Source organism: Vulpes lagopus, chromosome 20 (genome assembly GCF_018345385.1).
Source record: "Vulpes lagopus strain Blue_001 chromosome 20, ASM1834538v1, whole genome shotgun sequence".
NCBI classification, from domain to species: domain Eukaryota; kingdom Metazoa; phylum Chordata; class Mammalia; order Carnivora; family Canidae; genus Vulpes; species Vulpes lagopus.
This window is the reverse complement of record NC_054843.1, coordinates 1,275,207-1,301,266: the sequence shown is the minus strand read 5'-3', so window position 1 is coordinate 1,301,266 and position 26,060 is coordinate 1,275,207. Positions and strand designations below refer to the sequence as shown.

Genomic DNA, 26,060 nt, shown 5'->3' with positions numbered 1-26,060 from the left:
CGTCTCTGCTCCTCTCCACCTCTCCAGAACCTTCCTTCCACGGGGGGGATGCTGTCTTCACAGTGCTGTCCCCCGGCATCGGTCTTCGGACCCCGTGGGGCTGTGTGGCCACCGGGGGTCACTCCCGCGTGAGAGGTACTGCTCCGTGGCGCGGCCATCGCACGTGCTGCAGGAGGCGCGGTGGGGAGATGCTCTCCGAGTGCGGGTGCTATTTCTAAACCTGGCACCCTGGACCTGGCGGCAAGGAGCTATTTCAGGTTCTCGACACATTTCTGCTGCTCGCGGAGCCTGGCAGCAGCACCCCGCCGGGCTGCCTGCTGCCACTCGTGTCACCGGTGCCCGAAAGGAGGCCTGTGCGTGGCCTCTGCTTGCCCGCGCGGCCCACCTTATGGGGGCTTCGTGCCCAGGCGCCTGGCAGCCGCTGCCCAGCTGCCTGTCTGCCAAAGCCCACCTCGGTGCTCAGGCGGAGTCCGGGAGGTTGGGGCCCTCCTGCGCGCCTCCTGCCCTTGCCCGTGACTTCCCCGCTCGCTGTGCGCACTCGGTGCTGGCCGTGCTCGGGGAGGCTGTGTGGGGCCTGTCTGGCCAGGAGTCTTGAGCACGGCCTGTCCTGGCCCTGTGGGATCATCCCGGGTGCCAGAAGGTTGTGGGGAGGGGCGAGGAGGGGAGTGCACCTTGCCCAGGGTCCCCTTGCTCCCTGGCAGCAGCTGCTGGGGGAGGCTGGCCTTGGCTTGTGTGTCCCAGGGTGGGGGTGCCGCCTGATGGCCCTGCTGGGGGCCTGGCTGTGACGCGGCTGTAGAGGTGGTGTCTGAGACAAGGGAGCCCGAGACGGTGGGCTGTTGGCCTCTGTCGTCGGAATGCGTCTGTGCTGCTCGTCGTCCCTCTGGCCCCTTCTGGACGGTTCCCCCACCTGGTCTCCTGACAGCGGCCTGCGGAAGGCCGTGAACATGGGCCAGGTTGGCGCAGGTAGGATGGGGCGCCGAGGGGGAGCAGACGGGGTCTGCAGGGACGGGGGCCCGGGCGCTGGAGGACAGTCTGCCCCGAGGGGAGCACAGCAGGTTGGCCGAGCCCCCCGGAGCCCCTGGGTACTGCCCGTGGTGCTGCTCCTCGTTCCTCCCGTCAGTCTGTTGGCCGGCAGGGCCACCTCGGAGGAGGACAGCTCTGAGGCCGCAGAACCGAAGCCGCTGATGGCCGCCTCACCATGGTCTTTGTGTTAGAAGTTGGCCCTAAGGGTTTTGAATTGACGTGCGCTACAGTTTGGGGTATTTGGGAGTTCCATCCTGGGAGAGGTTTTCATCACCCAAGGGTGCTTTAGCAGTAAAACTTGGCTGTGTTTTTTGAGAATATGTTGATGTGGTCTCTTCGGTTAATAATCTTGTCACTTTTCTTCCCAGACGCTGTCTCAAGTTAGGGAAATTAGTCCCTAGTTTTCTTATATCTTTGCTTATTTTATTTTATTTATTTATTTTTTTATATCTTTGCTTTAAAAAAAATTTATTTTTAACGGTTTCTGTCTAGAAAACAGGGAGAATGAAGGGAACAAAATGTAGCTGCACCGTGTGCAGGTGACCGCCTTCTCAGGCTTGCCGTGGTGGGGAGCAGGCCCTCCTTGTTCAGGCTGCATCTCCGGCCTGGGGCGGGGGCCGTCCTGTCCCTCCTGGGGAGCCCACGGCACTCGCTCACCCTGGCTGGGAGGGATAGCTGCTCTCCTCGGGCTGGCGTCAGGCCACCGCCCGCTGCTCCAGCGTGGGGACTGCATGCAGGGACTCTGGTGCAGCCACCCCCCGCAGGCTTCTGTGTTTCCCCCGTCTGCCGCGTGGCTGGCCCTGGCCCCTCGCTTCCCTGAGTGCTGGGCACGGTTGGCCATCAGCACACGCTGACCTCGCTCCTCTGCAAGGCTGCTGGGGTTGGTGTATGATGGCAGCCACGCTGCAGAGCACGTCCTGTCCACCCGTCTTGGTGGATGCTGGTACATCCCTCTGTAGATAGAAACGTAGCAGCGGAACTGCTGAGTCAGATATGCAGACGTTTAAAAAGTCCGTGGATGGTTTTAGGAGCTAGATGGTCCCTTGGCCCCCGGTTTGCATCACAAGTCCCCACGTGTGGCCCAGGGTATTGGTACATGCCTCTGACTGGGGACCGAGCGCGAGAAGCCCATGAAACAGCAGCAGGCCCCACCCACCGGCCTGCTGAAGACGCGGCCCCTGGGGAGCTCCCGCTCCGGGTGCGAGTCTGCCTCTGCCTGTGGTCCGACTGGCCGGTGTACGCTTGGGTCTCTGCCGATGTCGGGTGGACCGGGGGGGGGGGGGGGGTGGCTGGCCTGTGAGCCGGGCCCTTCCTCAGCAGCTGTTAGCCCTGCTTCTCTGTAAGCAGCCCAGTGCTGCTCCTTCCCGTTCTTTTATGCGGTTTGTCTTTCCCGTTGATTCAGAAAAGCTGTTTAGGAAGCCGCCTGCTTCGCTCCCTGTTGGTGTCCCCATCGGTGATGCCTTTTGAGTTTCTTCACGTAACTTTTTCACTCCAGAAGTTCTTGACCTGTATGTAGCCACATTGACACTTCCTTCATGTTTGGTGACTCATTCGTGTTTTTCTGTTGTACTTTTATGGTTTTGTTGCTTATACGTTTCACACATTGGGACCTTATTTTGATGCTAAAGGGATGGGAAGGATTCCCTCTTTATCTCCCCCAAATCTGTGTCTTGGTTGCACTTACTGAGAAGTTGTGATACAAGTGTCTGTGTCTGGGGCTGCCCTTGCCCGAGGTTTCAGTCACGCCATCCTGCTCCTGAAGCGGCTCTGAAACCTGCGCTGCCTCCTCCTGTTACCTGTGCCTGGTTTTTTGCACATCTTTGTTGTGACACAACAGGTTCTTGACATTTACTGGGAAGCTAACTACGTATTGATTTTTCTTCAGGTCCATGAACACATCCGTGCTGCCCGGCAGCAGACCGCATGGGAGGTGGGCTGCTGGGGCGCAGGCCGTCTTGGGTTGCAATCCAAGGGTCTCTCCTGGACCCTCACAGACCCGTCCCATGGGAACCCTTACCCAGATGAGAAGGTTGCTGTGTGCCTGCTGCTGGAGATCGAGCTCGCTGTCCTGCTGTAGGAAGCTGTGTCTCTTGTCAGAGCGGCTGGTACCTGAGTTTGTGCCCATCCTTCCCCGGGCTGCCCGAGCCATTTTGGTCTATAGCTGAGGTTACTGCCCAGGGCTGTGGAGGTGCCTCAGGCCCGGTGGAGGGTGGGGACTGGAGGGGGCCCTGAAGGTGGGTGGGTGGGGCACAGGCACAGCGTGTGGGAGGCCACCCGTCTTCCCATGCTCAGCATGGTCAGTGGGTTGATTGTTTTTAGGTTCTGGAGACTTTCTCTGATCCCCAAGGGAGAACACACGCTCACTGGGTCACATAGGGTAGGCCAGACCTGCCCTAGAGTTGGCATCCCTGGCACGTGCCCTGAGCTGGGGTTGGACACTCCGGCTTGGATGACCCGCCCCAGAGTGTGCAGTCACGTTGTCACTTGTCGGAGATGCTGCTGGACACCTCTCCTTCCCCTCCCCTAGGGTGGTGGGACTGTAGTGTAGACTCTAGGGGATCTGGACGTGAGGCACACCCAGGACAGTGACCCTGGGAGGGACTGCGGCCCAGGTTTGCCTGCCATGCTTACACACCTCCCACCTGCGACCAGAGAGCCCAGCGTAATCCCAGCCACCCCCGTTTCTCCAAGGCTGGTGTTCTGCTGCTGTTCTGCTGTCCCGGGTCACATAGAGCTGACTGCATGGAGAAGGTGACTGGAGATTTGATTTGCTCACTCTGTTGTAAGAACTGGGACAGTGCACGGTGACCCCACACATGGGTCTGTCGGCCTTGGCGTGGGAGATGCTCGTTGTGCTCTCTTTGCACGGTTCTGGGCAGGGTCTCCTTCTGGGCCTCAGTGGTTCCCTTTGTGAAATGGCCCAGCTGTCTGCAGGGTGTCAGGAGGAATAGGATGTGTGGGACCAGCACCCTGTAACCACAGTGACCATGAGAGGGAAGCCGACAAGGTGGGGTGGGAGTAATCGAGAGCCAGAGCAGAATTTGAGGGATGCTCTGGGGCTGGATCTGGGGTGGTGGTTCCTGGGTAAGACGTGAACTAATACCCCCTGGTTGCTGGCCCCTGTGGCGGAGGCCCCACTGGCCTGCTGTTGTGTAGAAACGAGTCAGGCCATGCTGCGGGGCAGTGGTTGGCCTGTCCAGGGCTGGGCCCAGGGAGAGGGGCAATGTGGGGTCATGGTCGGGTCTTGGCACCAGGACTGGACAGACCACCACTGTGGCCCCCTGAGCATGTCCTGATCCATCTCAGCCCACGGTCATGGGGTGCATCCCCTTTCACAGGTGTCAGCTATGACACTGAGGGTGCTGTGGTGAGCAGGTGCCAGCCCGGCCAGGGGCCTGGGGGCGGGAGCCAGAGCAGCTGCCGGGCATGTGAGGGTGCCTCCGAGCTGGGCTGTAAGCGAGCAGGGTAGAGGACACAGCTGGAGGCACTCGGCCTTCCTTACTTTCCCCGCTCCCCTGTGTGTGTGTGTGAAAATCTCCAGGAAGGAGGCCTCCCCGGGCCAGGCCCCCTCTCCCCTGCCAGGATCTGCGGATCTCTTTCCGCGGCCCTGAGATGGCCTCCGAGGATGCCTCTGCTCCGGGTCTGACCGTCCAGGGACAGTGAGGGGCACCTGGGCGGCTGCCTTGCCACGCTGAGCCTCAGCCTCAGGCTCTGGCTGCCCAGACCCCGACACCCCCACTACCACCTCTGTGAAGCCTGTCCTCTGGCCCACTGCCCAGTGCGCCCCTCCTGCCCTCTTGTCTGTCTCGTTCAAGGCTGTAGCCTCTGTGCACAGTTAGGACTTTGCCTCGCCTTGGGGGTTTGGGCTTTTGGAACCCTCCGGATTTCCTGGGGGCCCGCGGCAGGACACAGGTGAGCAGGCCTTGTGGCACCCATCCCCATCCTTGCCGCCTGGCGCCTGTGGGGCCTTCTTGCCGGTGCTTCCAGGAGCTCCTAGGGCCTCACTCTCCAGGCGCCAGCTGTGTACAGGGACATCAAGTTCGGTTCCTGTGTCCCCTGTGCTGTGCGGCCAGGCTCCTGGGCAGAGGCCCTGGGGTGGGGTCGGGGCACAGGCATCCCTGGGCTCATGCTCAGCCTGTTCTTCGTTCAGGTGCAGCAGGGCTGGGAGTCCGTCGGTCTTTCCTGCTCATAGACTCGTTTTTGTTTTGAACTTATTTCAAAATTACAGGAAGTTGTAGGAGTGCCGAGAAAGCATCTCCCAGAACCTTTGAGAGAGCGAGCTGCCTCACGTCCCGGTGTCCGATGCTTCCCTGGGGGGCCACCCTCCTGCTTCAGCCTGTTGGGCGTGCGAGTCAGCTCTGCTCCTGTCACTGGCCTCGCTGCCCAGGCCCGCAGGCGGCACTGTCGTCACCCCAGGTGTGGCTTGACACGGCCCTGCGACCCGTGGACTGTCGCCCCCACCCACAGAGGCCCCTGACGCCCGCACAAGCCCGCAGAGATGCCCTCCCTGCCCCGCATCAGGCCGCACTCCCTGGTGGCGGCGGGGGGCGGGGGTGCAGCAGGAGGAGCAGTGGTGCCTGGGTCCCCCTGAGCAGCCCCGGGCACCCTCTCACACCCACCCCCATCCTGAGCGGCTGAGGCTGACTGGGAGTCCCGACGCCTCCGCTTTCCGCTTTCTGGTGGGGCCGGGAGGTCAGGGCGGCCGGGAGAAAAGTAGGTCAGCCCCAGCGCGCCTGGAAGTTTCAGCACAAGGCCGCGGCGCCAGGCCTCACTCCCGCCGAGGGGATTCAGTCCTCGCGGAGCACCGCTCTCACGGGCTCTCACGCACGCTCGGAGCTGGAAAGTCCCGTCTGACAGGCGCGCCGCCTCCTCTTGCTGGAAACCATCCGCCCTGGGTTGCTCCTGCGTCGGGGGTCAGGGGGTGTTGGGGCCGCCGGCAGGGGTGGGCGTGAGGTGGAGCTGGAGGGAGTTGCGCAACAGAGCCTGCCTGTGCCCCAGCCCGGCCAAGGCCAGCTTCTGGCCTGGCGCCCCCCCCCCCCCCCCCCCCCGTCGGCCTTCCTGCGTTCCTGCGGCTGTGACGTGGGGCAGGCAGCGGGCACCCCGGAGCCTCACACCGTGCTGGAGCCCCATCCTGCCTGGCCGCAGGGTGGGTGCACGGTGGGCTCGGATCACAGCTTGCACCTGATGCCAGAGTCACCCTGTGCCCTTCATCCTAGAACACAGAGGCTCCGAAGCCCCGAACCCACAGAGAGCTCCCCGCCGCCCTCACAGAGGCAGGCTGGCCCAGCACCGCCAGAGGCCACCGAGCATCCTTGGAGCTGGACGTAGGCCGCTGGGCTCGCCCTGGCAGGGAGGCAGAGCCCTGGGACGTCTGGCACCGTATCCCCCTCGGGCCTGCGCCCTGCGGCCGGCCCCTGTGCGATTTCTCAGCCCTGGAGAGGCTGCACTTGGGCCGTGGCTCTGGGTTTACCCGTGGTGTGTCTGTCCCCCTGGGACCAGGGTCCCAGGGGAGCTGGAGCAGCTTCGGAGGGCCCAGCTCAGGGCCCCACGCCGTGGAGGCCCGCCGCGCTCAGCTGCCCTGCTTCTCTCTGGGCGGGTCCCCTGACCCCGGGGGCAGGTATGGCCCCTCCGACAGAAACGTGCCCAGCGCTCGTAAAGGTCCACAGGCTCCTCCAGGTGGTTAGTGAACGAGTGTGACCTTGTGCCCCTACCTCCGTACCTGGTAACTGCCGTCCACGGGGGCACTGGGCAGGCGGGGCTGGTGGCCTGGTGCCCGGCTGGTGGTGCAGGTGCAGGGCCTCCCCGCTCCTGAGGAGTTGGGTGCGGGTGGTCAGCCCGGGCGGCCGGAACGAGCACCACACCCGGGCAGCCCAGGCGGCGGGCGGCTGAGGTCAGGGTGCTGCTGGGGTTGGCTCCCCCGAGGCCTCTCTCCCGGCTGTGTACACGGCTGTCGTCCCCGTGTCCTCACTCGTCGTCCCCGCACATCTGCGTTCTGATCCCTTCTCGGGGACACCATGGTAACGTCCTTAACAGCCTTGTGTTCAAACACAGGTGCACGTGGAGGTTCTGGCGATGACTTGAGCGTATGCGTTTGGGGACCAGCTTAACCCGTAGAGGGGATGTGCAGGCACCCGGGGTGAGGGCCTGGCCCCCCAGTGAGGGCAGCTGAGGGGAGCGGGAGGTTGGCGGGAGGGCAGCCGGCGGCCTGCGTTCTGGTGAGGGAGGTGTCCTAGGGACAGAGGGCGTGTTCTGGGCGGGCGAGGCTGGGGACACGCTGAGGACACCTTCCACGCTGGCCTCCAGAGAAGCTCCGTGTGAAGAGAAGTGGACTTTTCTTACTACCCGAGGGGAATCAGCGACAAGGTCTGGGACCATCTCTTGCTTAGACTGTGCAGAGAAATTACAGACGAGGTGACCGGGAGCCTCTGCTCTGGGGGCCGGGTCCCCGGAGCCACCGGGCTTCTCTGCCCAGCCGGAGAGCACCTGCTTCCTCCTTGTGAGCTGTGTGGCCTCTCTGGCTGCCTGGTCACCTGCATCCCGTCCAGAGGTCCTCCTGGCGCAGCCCCGCAGGAAGCGCTCAGGGATCCGTCCTGACACGGGGCCGCCGCCTGGCCTGGGGGCCCAGTTCCCGGTCCTCCCTGTGGGAACGGAGCACCGCGCTCACCCCTGTGTGTCTCTGTCCTCAGGTGCGGAGGCGAGGACTGTTTTGCCAAAGAAGGAGAAACTGAAGCTGCGGCGTGAGAGGTGGCTGCAGAGTAAGTTTGTCCCCATGCCCCCCGCCCTGCACAGCAGTGCCCTGACTCCTCCTCCCCAAGCACATGGCTCTGGGCTCCTGGTGCTCAGGGCTGGCTCATCAGCACGCAGGTGACTGCTGTCCCGAGGGTTTTACAGGACAACCGTCCCAGGGCGCGGGCCCGCCACCTTCCTGTGAGATTGTGCCTTGCAGACCTTTCTCCAGGCCGAGGCAGCCCAGGGTGCTCTGGGTGTGACGGGGCATCTGGCCCTTCCTTCCCAGGGCCTGTCTGAGGGGCTTCGTCACGTGGCTCTAGCAGACGCCTCCCCGTGCTGGGTGCCTCGCTCCCACCAAGTGTCTTTGGAAAAGAGAGTTATTTTTCATGATCCTGAATATTCACTGATGGTTTTCTAAGCATTTTCTTAGGAGGCTTGCTTTGCAGTTTTTTCTTGCTGTTCTCATTTTATTTTATTTTATTTTGTTTTTTTTAAGATTTTATTTATTCATGAGAGACACAGAGAGACACACACACACTGGCAGAGGAAGAATTAGGCTCCCCATGGGGAACCCGATGCGGGACTCGATCCCGGGTCTCCAGGATCACACCCTTGGCTGAAGGCAGGCGCTCCACTGCTGAGTCACCCAGGGATCCCCTGCTGTTCTCATTTTAGTTTGATTCTGCTGACTTTTTTTTTTTGTTGTTCATTTATTTATATTTTTAAATTTTTGATTTTGCTGGTTTTTAAAATTAATTTGTAATATCCCTGTATGTCCTCTCCTGGTTAAAATTAGTTTTTTCCTTGAAGGTTTTAAAGAAAACCTATGTTTTTTATTTTCTAGAGAAATCTGTCAACTTCTTCCAGCAATTATTTTATATTTTGTCACTTTATTGGGTGTTTGTTACAGAAGTGACTCATTTGTGCATTTTCTTTCCCATAGTCCCCGTGTGGGGTTGTGCGGAGTATTCTCTGTCATCTAGACTCGGAGCAGACAGACTGGCTGTGGGCCCTGCGTGCCTCTGCACTCCAGCGTGCCGTGATACTGGAACTCTCTCCATGCTGCTCGGTCTTTTGTTGTCACTCCTCGAGCCGGGCGTGGCCACTCCTATTTCCCCTCTTAGCATCTGCTCTAATCAGATCCCCACCGTCACTGGCAAGGGGCCGGCCCCTGGCCTCTCATCTTCCCAGGTCCTGTTTGTTGTCCTGTATTTGCGTCCCTTTCTTGACCTTCTCGTTACTTTATCTCTCCCATTGCAAGAGTTAAGTCTTGTATTTACTAGTCAATTCTACTTTCTTGTGCCCTAAATTATTAGTTTCTGGTTTTCTAATACCCTGTTCTTACTTTCTTTAGGTCTGAGTTACTTGGCTCGTTGTTCTTAGTGGTATCGAGGAGTGGAGGGCTGGGTGAGCTGCCCCGCCCGGCAGGGGCTTACCTGGTTTTATAGTGAAAATTTCATACAGAAAAGCAGGGAGAACTTGACAGTGAACACGCTGATTCCCACCACCTAGATGTGCCGTGGACCCTGTTCCTTACCACATCTGCCCATTCCCGTCCATTTGTCCACCACCCTGTGTGCTGGCCCCGCATTCCTGAGTGAGCGGCCGTCAGGACACTTCCCCCCGGGTGATTCTGCTACAGCTCAGTATCTGCTGATGGTTCTTTTCCATCTTTATTTTGAGTGGAACTGTCATGCGATGAGGTGCAAACCTGAGGGCCACTCAGTGACCTGTGAGCAGGGCACACGCTGGTGCAGCCAGAGTCCCTGCAGGATGCAGGCCAGCCCCCTGCCAGGAAGCCTCCTGCGCCTTCCCACTCAGCGCCCATTATCGACCGCCCCGGAGGTGACCACGGTCTCGTCTTTTGAGTCACAGTTTTAGATTTTATTGCTCTCGACATCCTATAAGTGGAATCTTGCAGGGTGTGTTGTCTGTGTCTGGATGTCTGCTTCGCGTGGGAGGCCTCTGCTGCGTGTAGGGGTAGCCTGTGCCCTTCTCTTGCTGGGAAGGGTTTGTGTGGCTGCACTGTTTGCTCCCACTTTCCTATTGATGGATACCTCGTTTTCTCTTTTTAGCTACTATGAAAAAGGCTGCTACGAACATTCTTTGTAGGTCTCCTTGTGGAGTATGTTCTCATTTCTCTTGGATGAATCCTTGGGAATGGAACGCCGGGTCGGAGGGCAGATGTATGCTTAGTTTTATAAGCAACTGCCAGACGTTTCTCTAGAGTGGTGCTGTGTTTACACTTCCACCGCGGAGGGGCGTCCTGGCCACAGCGAGTCTGGCTCCCCGCCGGGCAGGGCGCGGCCGCTCCTTGCCTTCTGCTCTCAGGCCAGCCGAGCATAGCGCATTGCGTGCGCGCTCCAGTCAGGTGTGGTTTCGTGGGGCCCTTTGCCGTCTGTTATCATGCTGCAGGAATTGTTCTGACGTCCCGGAGGACAGCCCTGCGTCACACGCGTGGCTGTAGATCATCCTCCAGACTGCGGCTTGCCTGTTCATTTTCTTTTTCTTTCTTTCCTTTTTTTTAAGCTTCAGTTAGACAACGTAAAGTTCATACTTGGTTTCAGAGGTATGTCTGATTTTGACGAAGAGAAGTTTAATTTTGAGGCATCTGATTTAGAAACCTTGCCCAATCTAAAGTCTTAAAGATGCTGTTCTGCTTTTCTAAAATCTTCGTAATAGTTAGGTTACTTAGGTTTCTGATCCATCTTGAGTTAGTGTTCGTGGCCTGAGGAACTGGCTGAGGCTCTTTCCCCCTCCGCGTGGATGCTCAGTTATCCCGGCGCTATTTGCGATCAAGACTTTTCTTCCCTCGTGATTGCTTTGGTTGCTTTGCAGGACATTACGTGGCCTCCTGAGTGTGGTTCTGTTTGACGCCTTCACAAGTACCGGGCAGCCTTGGGGAGGTTGTGGCCTCACAGAGCAGACGCCCTCCTTCTTGGCTCTTTTGTGTGAGTCCAGGTCCTCAGCGTTTCTGTGTAAATTTACCGTAGGCGCGTTGACGTCTTAAACCCGCTACCACCACCAACCTTGGTAGGCTTGTGACCGCGGTTGCCTTGAGTATGTAGATCAGTTTGGGGGAAGTTGCCGTGTCAACAATATTGAGTCTGCAAGTCCACGAACATAGTATATTTCCCTATTTATGTGGATCTTCTTTAACGTCCGATCTCGGCGCTGTAGAATTTTCAGGGTAGAGGTCTGACGTGGTTTTGGTTTTGGGTTTATTAAGCTGATTGCTGATAGCTTCATGTTTTCTGAAGTTATTATTGATGGGATTCTCAAAAGTTGCGTGTTCTAGTTTTGTACTAGCATATAGAAGATGGATTTTTAAAAGTACCGTATCCTTTGACAGTGGTAAAGTCAGGTATGCTGATAGTTATTTTGTAGATTCCTTAGAACTTTCTACGTAAAAAATCATGCTGCCTAAAAAGGATAGAGTTTTGCATCCTCCTCTCCAAACGTGTTTTTGTGTCTTCTCTTCATCATCCAACAGGGCCTTGAACCTTCGGTGCACTGAAGGAGGGGGTGTGAACTGTGCCCAGCCCGGGGCCAGGGCTTGGGACCGGCCACACAGGTGTGCACGGCACGGTACCGTCGAGTGCTCTCTGCGTCAGGCCTGTTTCTAAGGAACTTCCCCCAGCTTCTAGCCGATGAGCAGGTGAGGGCAGGGATGTGAGGAGAGTGACGGGGCATGTGCTTGCCTCCTCCTCCTCCTGACCTCTGTTGGCGGGAGAGCCCAGCCCTTACAACTCTCCCAGGTCAGCATCCGCCTAGCCAGTGAAGGTGTTTTTGGAGGCTCAGCATGTGGAATGCTTTCTTGATTACACCTCAAGCCATGTAGAATGAAGGGGTGTCGGTCCCTGGCAGCCTTCCAGAGCCAGTGGAGGGGGAGTGGTAGGGGCAGGAGGAGCCCCTGACCCCCAAAATGCTCAGAATCTGCTGCTCTAGACCACACAGTTGGTAGAATGGGCCTTTCCTTGCCACTCTGCTTACCAGTGGGCTGGGCATGAGATTCCCCCCCCAGGGAGAAACCAGCACCCCCAGAGGGGTTTACCTGGAGAGAAGTCAGTGAAGGGGCTGTTTGCAGCCTAGGTTCAGAGAGGTGGGCAGGAGGCCCCTTCCCACCTGGCCTGGACCGTGGAAGGGAGGCTTCGGTGCCAGAAGAGGGTGTAGCAGGGTCCAGGCCTCAGAGGACGCTCCAGGCACGCCCTCCCTCCCCCTGCGCCCCTGGCTCTGGCTCTGGGGCAGACGGGGGAGTGGGCTGGGCTGGGCGGGGCCGCGTTGTCCTCTGCAGCGTGCTGCCGGCCAGGGTCCCCGTGCCAAGCCCACAGCACAGAACTGACACCCAAGTTCACCGTTGCACCTCCTGGAGCCCCCAGGCTGGAATGAAAGGCACCCAAATCTGAGGACACGGTAATATTTCAGTCCCACATAAAAAGTTATAAAACTGTTTAGGAGATACGGACGGAGCTGAAGACCCCGTTCACTAGCACGCTGTGCGCGGGAGAGCCTCGGTTGGTTGTGCAGGATTAAACACGCAGGCCTTGCTCTTCTGGGGGGTGGAGCTCTAGAAACGTCGTGTGCACGTGCGTGTGTGCGCTGGTGTTTTGAGGTTTTTGATTTCTATTATATTTGTGTTTAATCCTTAGTTTTTAGGGTAGGCTGGAGGGACCCACGTCTCCCCAGAAGCCCCGGGACGCTGCTCTGTTAGGATTCCTGTCACTTTGTGATTTGCCTCAGCGTCCGGTAGGCCCACTTCCTTGTTGCTTGTTCTTGTAAGAAAATGTTTCCGTTATTCACACATTTAGTCTTTTTTTTTTTTTTTAAGATTGTATTTATTCATGAGAGACACACAGAGAGAGGCAGAGACCCAGGCAGAGGGAGAAGTGGGCTCCATGCAGGGAGCCCAGTGCAGGACTCGATCCCAGGACCCCGGGGTCACACCCTGGGCCAGAGGCAGACGCTCTACTGCTGAGCCCCCCAGGTGTCCCTAGGTCTTTTTTTTTTTTTTCTTTTTCTTTAGGGTAAGATTGGAATTAGCTTCACAGGTTCAGTTGAAAGTCCTGTTGAAGTTTGAGGCTGTGTCAGCTTTGCAGGTTGGTTGTGTGCGGCGGCCGAGCCCCGTCCTGTGGGTTCTCAGGGTCACCAGCCCCGCACCGCCACCCGCCCTGGGTGTGGGGCCAGCCACGAAGAGTTGGTGGGGGGGTTTCTGATGTTTCGCTAGGGAGTGTTATTTCTGGCACATAACCTCTTGTCACATTAAGGAATTTGCTTCCGTTTGTGTTTTTTTTGTAATTTTCATGGTGAGTGGATAGTGAGTTCTCTCATGTTCCTTTGACACTTCTTTTTTTTTTTTTTAATTTTAAAGACTTTATTCATTTATTCATGAGAGACACAGAGAGAGGTGGAGACACGGGGAGGGAGAAGCAGGCTCCCTCCGGGGAGCCCGACGTGGAACTCGATCCCAGGACCCCAGGGTCATGCCCTGGGCCGAAGGCAGATGCTCAACAGCTGAGCCACCCGGGCGTCCCTCCTTTGGCACTTCTGCGGCGATGGTGGCCTTCCTGTTTAAACAGACCCCCAGTGGACCTCCTGGCAGGTGTCCCCGTGTGCAGCTGTCCTTGGGTGCCTCAGTTACGCTCCAGGAGGGAGCATGTGTTACACACTTAAGGGCGCTTCCAGCTGGGATTTGTGGACATTTGTGTAGCTGTGTGCATGTGTCTTCCCTGGAACCGCGGGCCTGTGCTTGGCTGCCCTTGGCCCCTGGGCTGGTCTGTCAGCTGCTGAAGGGGCTGCGGTCTCAGAGTGCCCACCCTGCCCTTTGCAGCCTTCCCGGGATGCTTGGCTCACAGGGAAGAGGCCACCTGGCTTGATGAGATGCTCGGTGAATTGTTGGGCCTCTTCCTGCAGGAGAGAAAGTACTGAATGGTCATCTTGAGTCCTAATAATCGGGAGCATTGTGGGCTTGCTCCGTGCTTGAGGGGCTGACGAGCTGAGTCATCCATGTTCCCTTGAGCTCAGCTCTTCGGGGCGAGGTGAGCAGCCTTACTCCTTGGGGGCCCCAGGACTCTCTTAGGGCCCGTGGCAGCATGTGTGTCCCTGACTTTGGACCAGGCAGGGTGGGCTCTTCAGAGCTTGCCCTGGGCAGCTGGGGGCCTTGGGAGTGGGCGGCACTGCCCTAGCACCGCAGGCTTGCTGAGCTGGCTCTTACCTCGGGGAGGCCTTCCTTGGTGCTTCTCCCTGGCAGGTGTGTCTGCAAACTGGTCTCTTGAAGATGCCTGTTGGGGTCACCCCTCACCACTTGCCTTTCACGTATGCTCCCTGGGGCTCTGTGTGGACCTGATCCGTTGGTACCGGGCGGCGTGCTGTCCACAGTCTGTCCTCCGTGCTGGGGTTCCCGTCCGGGCCTGCCCAGTGCCCTGTGGTCACTGCCTTTCTGGATGCTGTGGCCGACGTGCCCTTAGAGGCTGTCGGACCTAGTCCTACAACAGCAGCAGCTCACAGGGCAGCGGCCCCATACCTGGCCTGTGCGGGCTGGTGGCTGGTGGTCTCTGGGCTGCGACTCCGCCTGGCTGTCAGGAAGGTGGCTTTTCACGGCCTTTTTAAGTGTGATCCTGTGTATGGCTGGCTGTTCAGCAGGGTAACGGGGCTCAGGCTCAGGTCTGATCATCCCACAGCAGCTCTCCTGTCTCAGCTTTTCTTTTTTTTTTTTTTTTTTTTTTTTTTTTTTTTAATTTTTTTTTTTTTTTATTTATTTATGATAGTCACAGTGAGAGAGAGAGAGGCTGAGACGCAGGCGGAGGAAGAAGCAGGCTCCATGCACCGGGAGCCCGATGTGGGATTCGATCCCGGGTCTCCAGGATCGCGCCCCGGGCCAAAGGCAGGCGCCAAACCGCTGCGCCACCCAGGGATCCCTGTCTCAGCTTTTCAAGAAGAGACCTGATGCAGAACAAGTTAACATCTGCCAGTGCAGAGCTTGTGCATCTTTCATGTAGAACAGCCTCTGGCTCTTTCTTCAGTGGTGTTTGAACCCTGACCCTGCCCGCTGTCTCCCTGGGGTGAGAGCTGTACACAAACCAGTGAGCGGGCATTTCCCACCAGCCACACTGGAAATAATGCATTAGAATATGTATTTTACTAGCAATTTTGAAACAAAAATTTTTTAAATGATCGATTGATTCCTGAGAGACATGGGGGTGTGGGGGGCGCGGGCAGAGACACAGGCCGAGGGAGAAGCAGGCTCCATGCAGGGAGCTCGATGTGGGACTTGATCCCGGGTCTCCAGGATCAGGCCCTGGGCTGAAGGCTCAACCGCGGAGCCACCTGGGGATCCCCTTAACGAAGCAGGGTGGGGGGCAAAGGGAGAAGCACACTCCCTGCTGAGCAGGGGGCCCGAGGGGCTTGATCCCAGGACCCCAGGATCATGACCTGAGCCGGAGGCAGACGCCTCACCCCTGAGCCATCTGGGTGCCATGAAATAAAAACATCATTAAGTGAAAATCAGATGCCAAGGCTTTGGGGCGCCCAGGTGGCTAGCTGAGCATCTGACTCTTGGTTTTGGCTCAAGTCATGCTCTCAGGGGCGTGGGATTGAGTCCTACGTCCTGTTGGGCTCTGTGCTTGTGCTCAGCGGGGAGCCTGCTGAGACTCTCTCCCTCTGCCCCCCCCGCCCCGACGTGCTATGTCTCTCAAATGAATAAAAGTCCCGAAACTGTGCCCCCAATGCAGGCCCTGCCCATGTCCCTTCTCCAGTGCAGAGGCCCTGTCCTGCGGTCAGTGGCAGCCACCGCTCCAGTGCCCCTGGCCTGCCTTGCTGCCTCCTTCCTCGGGCCTCAGTGGTGCTCCTTGGAGGCCCCGGGCCACTGTGTCACCTCCCTAGACGTGGGGATCCGCTTCCTTCCTCCTGGTGTGTCTCAGGACAGACTTGGGGGGCACAGGAGAGCGTGACCCCACCGCCCAGGGACTCCCTGTTCACCCTGTCCTCCACTTGCCCGCCTGCCCAGAGCACGGGGCCTCAAGAGAAGAGGACTCAGCGCCTGCAGCTCAGGCTCAGCACCCGCCCTCAGGACGGGCCTGCCTCCCCGCTTCCCAGGGCCTTGTAGGTGCCGCCAGGAGAGAACCGGGCCTGCCACTCACTAACCCATTGCCCCTCCCGCCCCCTGCCCCACCTCAGAAATTGAAGCCATAAAGCTCGCTGAGCAGAAGCGCAAGGCGGAGCGGAGACGGAGGGCCACGGTGGTGGTGGGGGACCTGCAGCCCCTGAGAGACGCGCTCCCTGAGCTGCTGGAGCTGGAGGCTGCTGGCCGGCAGCCACGGACCAGAGGGTGAGTGTCCGCTGGGGCTGCCCGGGGAGTGCAGGCCAGGGAGCCCGAGAAGCAGCAGCTGGGGCAGGTGTGGGGGGAGGCAGAGGCCACAGAGGTGCCTCACCTGCGTGTCGATGCTTCTGTGGCAGGCGGTGTGGTGACTGCGTCCTGGGGCTGGAGCCCTGGGGCCTGGCCGGCATGTTGGTGAGGGGCGCCTGTCGGCCTTCTCCAGTGGGGGCCTCGGAGCAGCTTAGCCGGGGGTGGAGGTGGGGGGGCTTGCGGGAGGGCCGTCCAGCACTGCTGCTGGGCTTCATTCCCTCGGCCCCGCTGCTTCATTCCCAGGGGCGCGGCCCGTACTGTGCCTGCTAGCTGTGGCCCCCCCACCCAGAAGCACGCATTCCTGTGGCGCTTCCTGCCTCCCCGGACATGCGTGCTGGAGAAGAGCCAGTCCTTCTGCTGTCCCTCCCGTCTCTTGTCGCAGGCTGGTGGGTGGGGGTGTCAGGTGACCCGCTCAGGGCTACTTGGCCCCGGAGCCAGAAGACCCCGGGCCAGCTCCTGGGATGGAAGCACCCAGAACCATTGGTCTGGGCAAGGAGTCCAGGAGTGGCCGTCACAGTGCAGATTGGTGATTGAGCAGAGCCTGAGATGCAAATTCCCCTCGGCGCTTGATAAAACATGTGACCCCGGTCAAGTGTCTTTCCCCAGCTTTCAGTTTTCTCATCTGAAAAATGTGCTCGGGGCTCCCAGAGCGGGGAAGCGCTGTGTAAGCACCCGGCCCGCAGCCCGAGCAGGAATGTGGGTGTCCTCGAGGAGCCGGGCGGCTGGGCTGGGCTGTCTGGAGGTCCCTCCCGCTCCCCGGCTGGTCTCCTGCTCACTGTCCCTCCTCAAGTGTGTCTTGGCACTGGGGAGCTGTTGGTTTGAATAAATATTATTTTAGAACAGTTTTAGATTTACAGAGAAATGATAAGAGAGGACCCTGAGCGTTCCCACGTCCCTGACTCCCAGCTTAAGGAACTGGTGTTGGTACGTAAGTAACGGTGAGAGGATAACGCCCACAGGTTGTTCACATTTCCTCAGTGACCCCTAAATTCCCTCTTCTGTCCAGCATCCCTCCAGGACACCGCGGGACATTGGCCACGACCCTTTACATCCCCTCTGGGCCTCCTCTGATGACCTTGAGTTTTGAGGGGCACTGGTGGGGCATTTGGGGGGCTGCCCCTCGGTGGGATTAGCACGATGGTTTCTCTGATGGGACTGGGTCCTGGGTGGTTGGGGGGACGACCCCGGAGGGGATTGCCCGGCCCATCCTACCCAGCCCAGGTGTGTGCCGTCCACACGACCTGTCGCTGATGTTGGCCGTGGTCACCTGGCGGAGGTGTGTCTGCCAGGCATCCCCGCTCCACGGTGCTCCCTCCTCTGCCCGCGCTGTCCCCTGGGGAAGGGCGTCACCGCGCACAGCCCACACCTGGGGAGTGGGGAGGTGGGCGCCGCTCCCCAGGGACGGAGCCGCTGTGCCCACATGGTGGGATCCTCCTCGGGAGGAGGAGGGTCAGTACTGTTTCTGCATCGGCGGGACTAAGTCCCGCGTGGACGTCCGTAGGGACCCGTGGATATTTACTCACTCCCGTGGGCCATGATCCAGCACGCCTTCCCTCTGTGGCCAGGGCTGACCCCGCTCTGGCCCCCGGGAGCTCCTTCAGGCAGGCTCCGTGTCCTTCTGATGTGCCCACCGAGACGGGTGCTGGGTTTTGTTTTTGTGCACGTCCTTCCGTTCCAGCTCTCCAGGGGCTCCAGGCTCACCTTGGCCGCTTCCTGCCCGGCCTAGAGTCAGTGTGTCTGCAGGGAGCCCTGGTCCCTCCTGCTGCCAGAGGGAGGAAATCTGTGTGTGCGTGCACCCTGTGTGTTCCTGCAAAGTTACCAGAACAGTTTACAAGACTCTTCTCACTTTTTTTTTATTTTAAGCATTTGCTACACCCACCTTGGGGCTCAAACCCACAACCCCGCTATCAGGAGTCACATGCTTTGCCGACTGAGCCAGCCAGCCAGCCACGTGCATTTCTAACGCTGGCTCCAAGTCTGGGGTCCCCAGAACCACTCTGAGTTTCAGTAATTGCCTAGGACTCAACACCCCCGGCTGAAGGGCCTGGGCTAACGTCAGCTGAGGGGGAGGCCCGTGGGGCAGGGAGCAGGAAGGTTCCAGATGCAGAGCTTCCAGCTGTCCTCTCCCCGTGGGTGCACCGTGACAACATGCAGGGACTGTTGCCAACCAGCAGTGCGCCCCAGCCCCTGTGTCTCCCGCCCCCGGTAGCTGGTAAGCACTGCCTTCGGTCCCTTTACTCCATTCCTGTGCTGCATCTCCCCGAGCCGACTGGAGCCCGACAGGGAGCCCTCAGCCCCATTTCATAGAGCGGGGCCCCCATGCCATCACCTCTCACCCTTCAGCCCTGAGAGCAGGCCAGGCCTTCAGTGTTGTCACAGGAGGTGTTGGGTCCCCTTGGTGACCTTCACCAGGGCAGGGTCCTTGGAGCCAGGGAGAAGCTTCTGTGCTTGCGGGTGCTTCACACCAGAGGCTGACTCTGCAAAGCACACAGATTACAGAAGGCTCTGCTGACTGGGGTGTGTTGCCACCACTCCTCCAGGCGAGTCCTGGACTCAGGGTTGGACAGGAGCCACCTTGTGGCTCTGGACACCCAGACCTGAGTGCAGGGGTCACCAGTCACCTACTGGGACACCCTGACCAAGGCCGGGGGCCGCTCCAAGCCCGTTCCAAATCCATGAGGTGGCCTCACAGGGCAGTGTCTGCAGGGAGCCTGGGGCTCTGAGCCGTTAGGGCACGCCTTCGCACGGTGTGTCCCACACCACTGGGTGGGCGCCCCACAGCACAGGTTGCATGCAGGGCTCCCGAGACCAGCCAACATGCAGGCACTGACGCTGCTCATCAGTGGAAGATTAGCTTCTCTAGGAAATCAGCCCTCTGAGCAGAAGAGCGTCAGGCGAAGGTCATCATGAGATCATGAGTTGGGGTGGGGAGCTGTGTGTAGCTGAGCCACTAGGCCGGCGACCCACTGGACCTCATATGGTCCTGGTGGCCTTAGCTGTGTCTCGAGGCTGCTGCCACTGATAAATAAAAATTGAAAAATTGAAAAACAAACAAACAAAAAGACTGCACTTGGCCCATTGGCACCGAGAGGATTCCCAGATGTGTCTACACTGACGCTCTGCTTTCAGAGCTAGAGGGCCATGGGGGGCTCAGTGGGTTTTACCTTTTTATTTTTTAAAGGTTTTTATTTATTTACTCATGAGAGACAGGGAGAGGCAGAGACACAGGCCGAAGGAAAAGCAGGCTCCCTGCGGGGAGGCCGATGCGGGACTGGATCCTGGGACCCCGGGGTCATGCCCTGGGCTGAGGGCAGATGCTCAGCCACTGAGCCACCCAGGTGCCCCTTACCTTTTTATTTTTATTTTCTTTCTCTCTTTTTTTTTTTTAAGGGAGGAGGGGAGAGGGAGAGAGAATCCCAAGCTTAGCACAAAGCCCGATGTGGATGTGGGGCTCGATCTCACAACCCTGAGATGACCTGAGCTAAAATCAAGAGTTAGACACTGAACTGACTGAGCCACCCCAGATGCCCTGATTTTACTTTTTCATAGGTTAGGGTGCAGAGGGGCGGATCCAGGGCCTGGGCTCCCTGACCTCCCGCAGTGTCCTGGGGATGCCAGCCGCTTCTGCCAGGGGCCTGCCGAGGGTGGACACGGGGAGGGCAGCAGTGAGAGGAGCAGACCGGTGTGGCCTGGGGCTCAGGGTGACTCGGGAAAGGCCAGCTGCAGGCGGGGCATCTGAGGCGGGCCCCGGGACGCACATGGCTCTGAGCGCAGAGGGCCGTCTGGGCAGGCCCGCGCTGAGCATGGGTGCCCAAGTCCGCGGGAGCAGCCGGGGCACGTGTGGGCTCTGCCTTGGGCCCACGAGACAGGTCTTTCATTCATATTTTAACAGAAACCATGAATAAAGGATGAGGGCTCCTGGTCTGGAGGCTAAATTTAGGTGTTGGCCTGGGGCTCTGGTTTTCTCGCCCTTCCTGCTGGCGGCGCGGACACGTGTGTGCCTCGGGGTGACGGCTCCGCGGGGAGGCAGGCTGCGCGGACTCCAGGGAGCCTGTGCCGACTTGCTTGTCTGTGTCCCCAGCAGGGTGAGCAGCAGGCCCCGGCCCGCCGAGTTCAGCCGCATGAGCGCTGCACAGAGGCTCCAGCTCCTGTGAGTAGCCCCCCCCCCGCCCCCGTCCTCCCACCTCACCCCAGTGCTCTCGGGCCTCTGTCCCAAGTGCTTGGTCCACTCGGGCACCGTGGGCAGCGTGGCCAATGGCTCCTCTTGTTGGCGTGAGGCAGCCTGTTCATAGCTGGGCCAGGGAGCAGATGCTACCAGAACGAGCTGCCGGCTGTTGGGGATCACCCTTGGAGCCCAGAGCCCCCTGCATCCCGGGCATTGCGGGTGTGGACCCCTGGCTCGGGCGCTCAGTCCAGTGGGCTCATTGTCCCTGCCAGCGGCCAAGGGCACGGGCCCCTGGAGGGCTGGCCTGGCCCCCACATCAAGGGCACACGGGCGCAGCATTGGCTTGGCTGCTCCCCACGCCCCTGCGCCAGGGCTGTCCCTGCCTGCGCTTGTTCTGAAGCTGCCCCCCTGATGTTTCACTGTGGAGGTCTCCTCCTGCAGGGCGCCTGGCCAGGCTCCTGCAAACCTGGGGCTGGCCCCAGTGCTTCTGAGAGGTGGCCTGACTGCGGCGCCACCTGGGAGCTGGCTGAGCTTAGAGATCCGGGGGAGACAGCGGCAGCCAGCACTGCGGGCTCGAGGGGCGCAGGAGGAAGCCTCCAGGCCCCATGCGGGGCAGCCACTGCAGTGTCTGTCGGCACCCTTGGTGACAAGGGCCGGGTCGGTCCCGTGGGCTGCTGGGCTCCTGCCCTCCATACTTGCAGCGCCCCTGTTCTGGCAGCACTGGACGGAGGGCGCCGCTGTGCAAGGCTGCGGGTCCTCCTCCCCACGTCGATCAGCTGCCTCCTCTCTGAGTAGCAGCTCCACATCAAGGTGGGGCAGGGGGCGGGGGCCGAGAGCCCACCTTCTGGGGGAGGCAAGGGTGCCAGTCCCCCCAGACCCACGGGTGAGCACGGTGGCTCCTGAGCCTGTGTGTGATCGAAGGAGGCCCCAGGGCGGCTGTGCTCTTCCTGCCCAGAGCGCTCACTCAGCCCCCTGGGCCTGACCAGCAAGGCTGCTCCTGAGCCCTCTTCTTGCCCTGCCGCCTTCCTCACCCTCCCGCCCTCCACCCCACCCCACCCCTGTGGTCAGCCCTGACCTGGGCTGCCCGCCCTGAGGTCCTCAGGGGTGGGTTGGCCGAGGCAGGGGCTGACGCTCATCCCCACCCACCCCCACGAGGGCTGTGGGGTTTGCTGACCTGCTCTGATCTTCGTTCTTTCAGCGAGGAAGAAAGTGCCCGTTTTCGGGAGCTGCTGGCCAATCCGACCTACAGGGCCAGCCCCCTGCTGGCCATCGGGCAGCGGCTGGCTCAGCAGATACAGCTGGACAGCGGCAGCCAGCTCTGAGTGGCTGTGACCCCGCCGGGAGGTGTGCCATGAGCCCCAAGATCGCCCCTCGCCAGCCTTGCACCGAATCTGGTGCAATGAATAAAGGTGTGATCTCAGGCATCGGGGTGGGGGCAGTTCTCTGTGACCCCGCAGGCCCCTGTGCTTCCAGACTGCTCTGAGGCTTCTCCAGGCTGGCCAGCCAGGATGGCTGCCCGCGGTCCCCAGGCCCCCACAGCATCCAGCACCCAGCACCCAGGGGGCTGTGAGGACCCCCGCTGCTCCACAGCCCTGAGATGCCGTCATGTCGGGTTCTGTGGGAACCTGCTGCCCTCCCACTTCCCAGGGGCTCAAATGGGACACCTCGTGCTGTCCTGTTCTGCCCCGTGCCGCCCTGGCCCTTCCCTCGCCGGGTCCCCTTCGGCTCCAAGCCTGTGTTGTTTCCCGCCTGTTCCTCCGACTCCAGTGGACAGGGCCCCGGTTGTCCACAGTCCGAGGCTGGAAGCGGCCTGGTCCCACCTGGGGCCACACGGCTGACCTGCGAGCGAGATGACTGTGTGCTAGAAGCCTGGGCTTTGGAGGCCAGACTGCAGGAACACCGACGGAAAGCCTCAGTTTGAGGATGTGGAAGGGGCTGCTTCTCCCGGCCCCACAGGCCGAGGCTTGTCCAGGGGGTGGGAGCTGGGAGTGCTGCGTGGGGACTCCTCGCCCGCATCCTACAGGGTCGGTGGTGGTGGTGTGTGGCCCAGGGGCCTGGGCACCCCTACGCGGCTGTGGAGGGTGGGCCCCAGCCTTGGGTGCTGCGTCTGTGCGTTCAGGCGCCAGGCACTCGGCTTTGTGGCTCAGCGGCATGGGCCCAGGTATGTCCTCCACCTCCGTGGCCAGCGTGCTCACGATTCACGGACACCTGAGCAGCGCCCTCCAAGGCCGTTTGGGAACTGGCGGCTGAACGGAATCCGAGCCCGTGCCCCACCCCGCCTTGGGCATCCTGGGCCCCTTCTCTGCACAAGAGCACACAGTGCGGGCACTTCCCAGGCACGGGACGCAGACAGGGACGGATGTGACCGTGAGGCTGCAGGTGGGAGCCTGAATCCCCTCGGCCAGAGGGCAGCACGGCCCTCCAGCCAGGACCGCCAGCCCCTAAGCGACGGGTCGTTCTTGTTCTCCGCACAGAACCCGGTTCTCTAGACGGGAGATCAGCTGCTTACAAAATGATACTTGTGATGAACTGATTTTTGCAATAAAATAAGTGCTGGGAGAAACAGTGGGGTGCGGGCGCCGTGGCGTTTCTCCATCACGCTTGTCTGAATGTCTGAGTTTGGGGACGATGACTGAGGCCGTATGTGGTGTCCTGAGGGGCCTCCAGCAGCTCCAGTGTGACGGCGGCCGGTGTGCTCCCCTCGCTGTGCTCTCGGCTGCCCAGGAGAGCGTGTGCTGTGGGAAGGGGAGAGGCCGGCCCAGGGTGGGCGGGTTCCCTGCGAGGAGGTAACGCACGCGCCGCCCCGACCACTGAGCTCAGAACGCACCCCAGGATGACCTAGAAGCCTCGAACGTGCAGGGACCTCACCCGCAGAGCAGAGTGCAGGGCCCCGATGACGGCTGCTGCTCAGATGAGCGGGGCTCGTGGGGCGGGAAAGGCCGCCCCTGTGCGTCCCCTGCAGCCGAGCAGGAGGGGAAGCGGCGTGCGTGCGTGCGGTGGACCTCGCCAACTTGGTAAGTTCAGGTGGTGGCACGGAGCAGTCGGCCGGCGGTGGTGCATTTTAAAGCCTGTGCACTCCTGCCGTGGCGCGCCCGGCCCGCACCAGGCTTACCTCAGGGCTCCTGGCGAGGAGGCCAAGGCATGACCCAGCCAGAAATTTTCAAGACCCCCTTTTGCACTCCAGTGACCCACCCAGATCCTCCTTCCCCATACAGCCCTCCCCGATCCCTTCTGGAGCTCTGGCTGCGGCGTCTGCTGCCCCGCTCTGCCGGACGTGTGCCTCCGTTGTCCTGTGCCGTGATCTCCCCGTGTGACAGACACCCCCCAAAGCATGCAGCCACGTGCTTTCCCCGCACGTCTGGGCCAGGCCGGGCTCGCCTGAGGCTGCCACTGGACTTGTTGGGCACCCCATTACCACACGGGGTGGCTTCGGACACCGGAAACGTATTATCTCGGGGAGTCAGGGCCATGCCGCCTGCAGCGGCCTCCGACGGAGGTGCCCCCTTTCCAGCGTGCTGTCTGCCAGCGGCTCCGGTGTCCCTCCCTCTGCCTTCTCATGAGGCGCTGGGTCGGGGCCCACCCTCCTGCAGTGTGACCCCATCTCCACTTCTGTCCCCTAGTACAGTTCCGCTCAGGTCCCGGGCAGACAGGAAGCTTTAGAGATCAGCGAGGCCTGGGAGAGGTCCCGGGCCGACAGAGGATGCACATCTGCACATCCAGAGTGGACTACCTGTCGCCAGGTGGGGCGGGAAATCCCTGCACCGCCAGGCGCTGGGCGTTGGGAGGCCTGGTGGGTCGGGGTCTGACACGGGCCAGGGCACTGGGGCGTGGGGCAGCCGAGGACAGCAGAGCGCTGCGCTGGGGCTTCGGGCGGTGGCCAGGGGCCCCCTCGTGGTGGCGGGGCCTCTTCACCCCACCCGCCCTCCGCAGAGCTCAGCACCCGGGCTTCTCTCCGGCTCGGCTGCTCCTGTCCCTCCAGCCTTCCCTTACGTTCTCCGTGCGGACTTTTTTTCCCCAAAGACGGAAATGCTTGAGGGCCGGGTTGGCTTGGCGCTGCTTGGGTCGCCGCCCCGGAACTGCGCCAACAGGTGGCAGGGCGTTGCGTGAATGACTGAGGCGGGAAACTGGGCTGCGGGATCCAGGCGCCCAGCCTCGCGTCTACACACTGCAGCGGGGAGAGGGTTATTTGAGGCGGAAGTGCCTGGAGAGGAGGGGGGAGTCGGGTGTGAACACAGCCCTCAGGGTCAGCTCCGGGACCACGGTGGCTGGTTCTGGACGCGCCTGCAAGCCACAGGGCCCTGAGGCCGGCCATCGGGCTGGCTCCTGTCTGGGTGTCTGGCTCGTTGGGCGGGTGATGGCTGCACCCCGTCCGCACGTAGCTTCTAGAGGAGCCCGGGTCGGGTGCCGGGCAGGTGGTGACGCGTGAGCCCGATGCAGCGTGAGCCCGATGCAGCCCGAGCCTCTGCGTGCCGGCCTGCGCGTGGACTAAGGCTCTCTCGGTCTCGGGCACTGAAGGGCATCAGTGCTGGTCGCCCCAGCTGGGCGGTGAGTCAGGCCCAGGCAGCCGTGCCTGTCCGGGTCCTGTGTTGCTTGGAAGTCAAGCGTCGTGCAAACTGCTGGAACGTTCTTCGTGCAGCGATAACTGCCACAATAGGCACTTGGGCTGGCAGCGTTGTGGAGATGCCGGGGCCCAGCCCCTGCATGGCCCCAGTGGGTTCTTGGCCCTCACCCCATGACCAGGGTTCCAGGGGGCTGCTATCAGTGCATGTTTCCAAGATACCGGGAGAGCCAGCCGGCTCCTGCAGATAGCAAGACGCCAGCCTTCCGGGCCTTTCTCTAATGTCGCGTTCCCAGGCCAGCTAGTCCCCTGCTTCTGGGCCTGAGACCCTTGGCCTGTGTGGACAACCTCCTTATTTTGAAGTCAAACAGACTCAGTAGACTGCATTTTCTCCTAAAGGTGTTAAAATAACATAGGTTGCAGCGATAATTACAGACGTGTTCCTGACGTTGGTTTGTGTTTCTTAAGGTTTGGTTAAGATTGGGAAATGTTATTTTTCAGATTCTAGGGAGAAAAATCAGTGAGTACTTGTATCTTTGAATTCACATGTCTCCTGGTGCCACAGAGGCTGCTGGGCATCCTGCCAGCCTGAAGCCTTGTCCCTTTTCGTTCTGGTTCCTGCTGGTGGAAGAGGGGGCCCTGGGGGCCGCCGGGCCAGCTCAGTCCTGGCCGGGACCTTCTCTGTAGGGGCAAGTGCTCCCCCACCTAGGACCTTCTCTGCAAGGGGCAAGTGCTCCCCTGGCTGGGACCTTCTCTGTAGGGGTAAGTGCTCCCCTACCTAGGACCTTCTCTGCAGGGGGAGAGCGGACCTTCTCTGCGGGGCAAGTGCTCCCCCACCTAGGACCTTCTCTGCAGGGGGCAAGTGCTCCCCTGGCTGGGACCTTCTCTGCAGGAGGAGTGCTCCACTGGCTGGGACCTTCTCTGCAGGGGGCAAGTGCTCCCCTGGCTGGGACTTTCTCTGCGGGGGCAAGTGCTCCCCCACCTAGGACCTTCTCTGCAAGGGGAGTGCTCCCCTGGCTGGGACCTTCTCTGCGGGGGCAAGTGCTCCCCCACCTAGGACCTTCTCTGCAAGGGGAGTGCTCCCCTGGCTGAGACCTTCTCTGCGGGGGCAAGTGCTCCCCCACCTAGGACCTTCTCTGCAGGGGGAGTGCTCCCCTGGCTGGGACCTTCTCTGCAGGGGGAGT

General features: G+C 60.6%; 1 protein-coding gene across 3 annotated transcripts in view; it reads left to right on the top strand.

The window, feature by feature from the left end:
* SLX9 (SLX9 ribosome biogenesis factor) overlaps positions 1–22,883 on the top strand; it is a 32,802-nt gene extending 9,919 nt beyond the window's left edge. For 2 of the 3 annotated variants that reach the window (XM_041734934.1, XM_041734932.1), the window contains 4 exons: positions 7,710–7,778; positions 15,925–16,075; positions 20,235–20,303; positions 21,517–22,883. In XM_041734934.1, the coding sequence (XP_041590868.1) occupies positions 7,710–7,778; positions 15,925–16,075; positions 20,235–20,303; positions 21,517–21,640 (413 nt within the window). In that variant the 3' untranslated portion in view covers positions 21,641–22,883. The remainder of the gene's footprint in view (positions 1–7,709; positions 7,779–15,924; positions 16,076–20,234; positions 20,304–21,516) is intronic. The other variant, XM_041734933.1, reaches the window with a different exon arrangement.
* Positions 22,884–26,060: the final 3,177 nt, after the last annotated feature.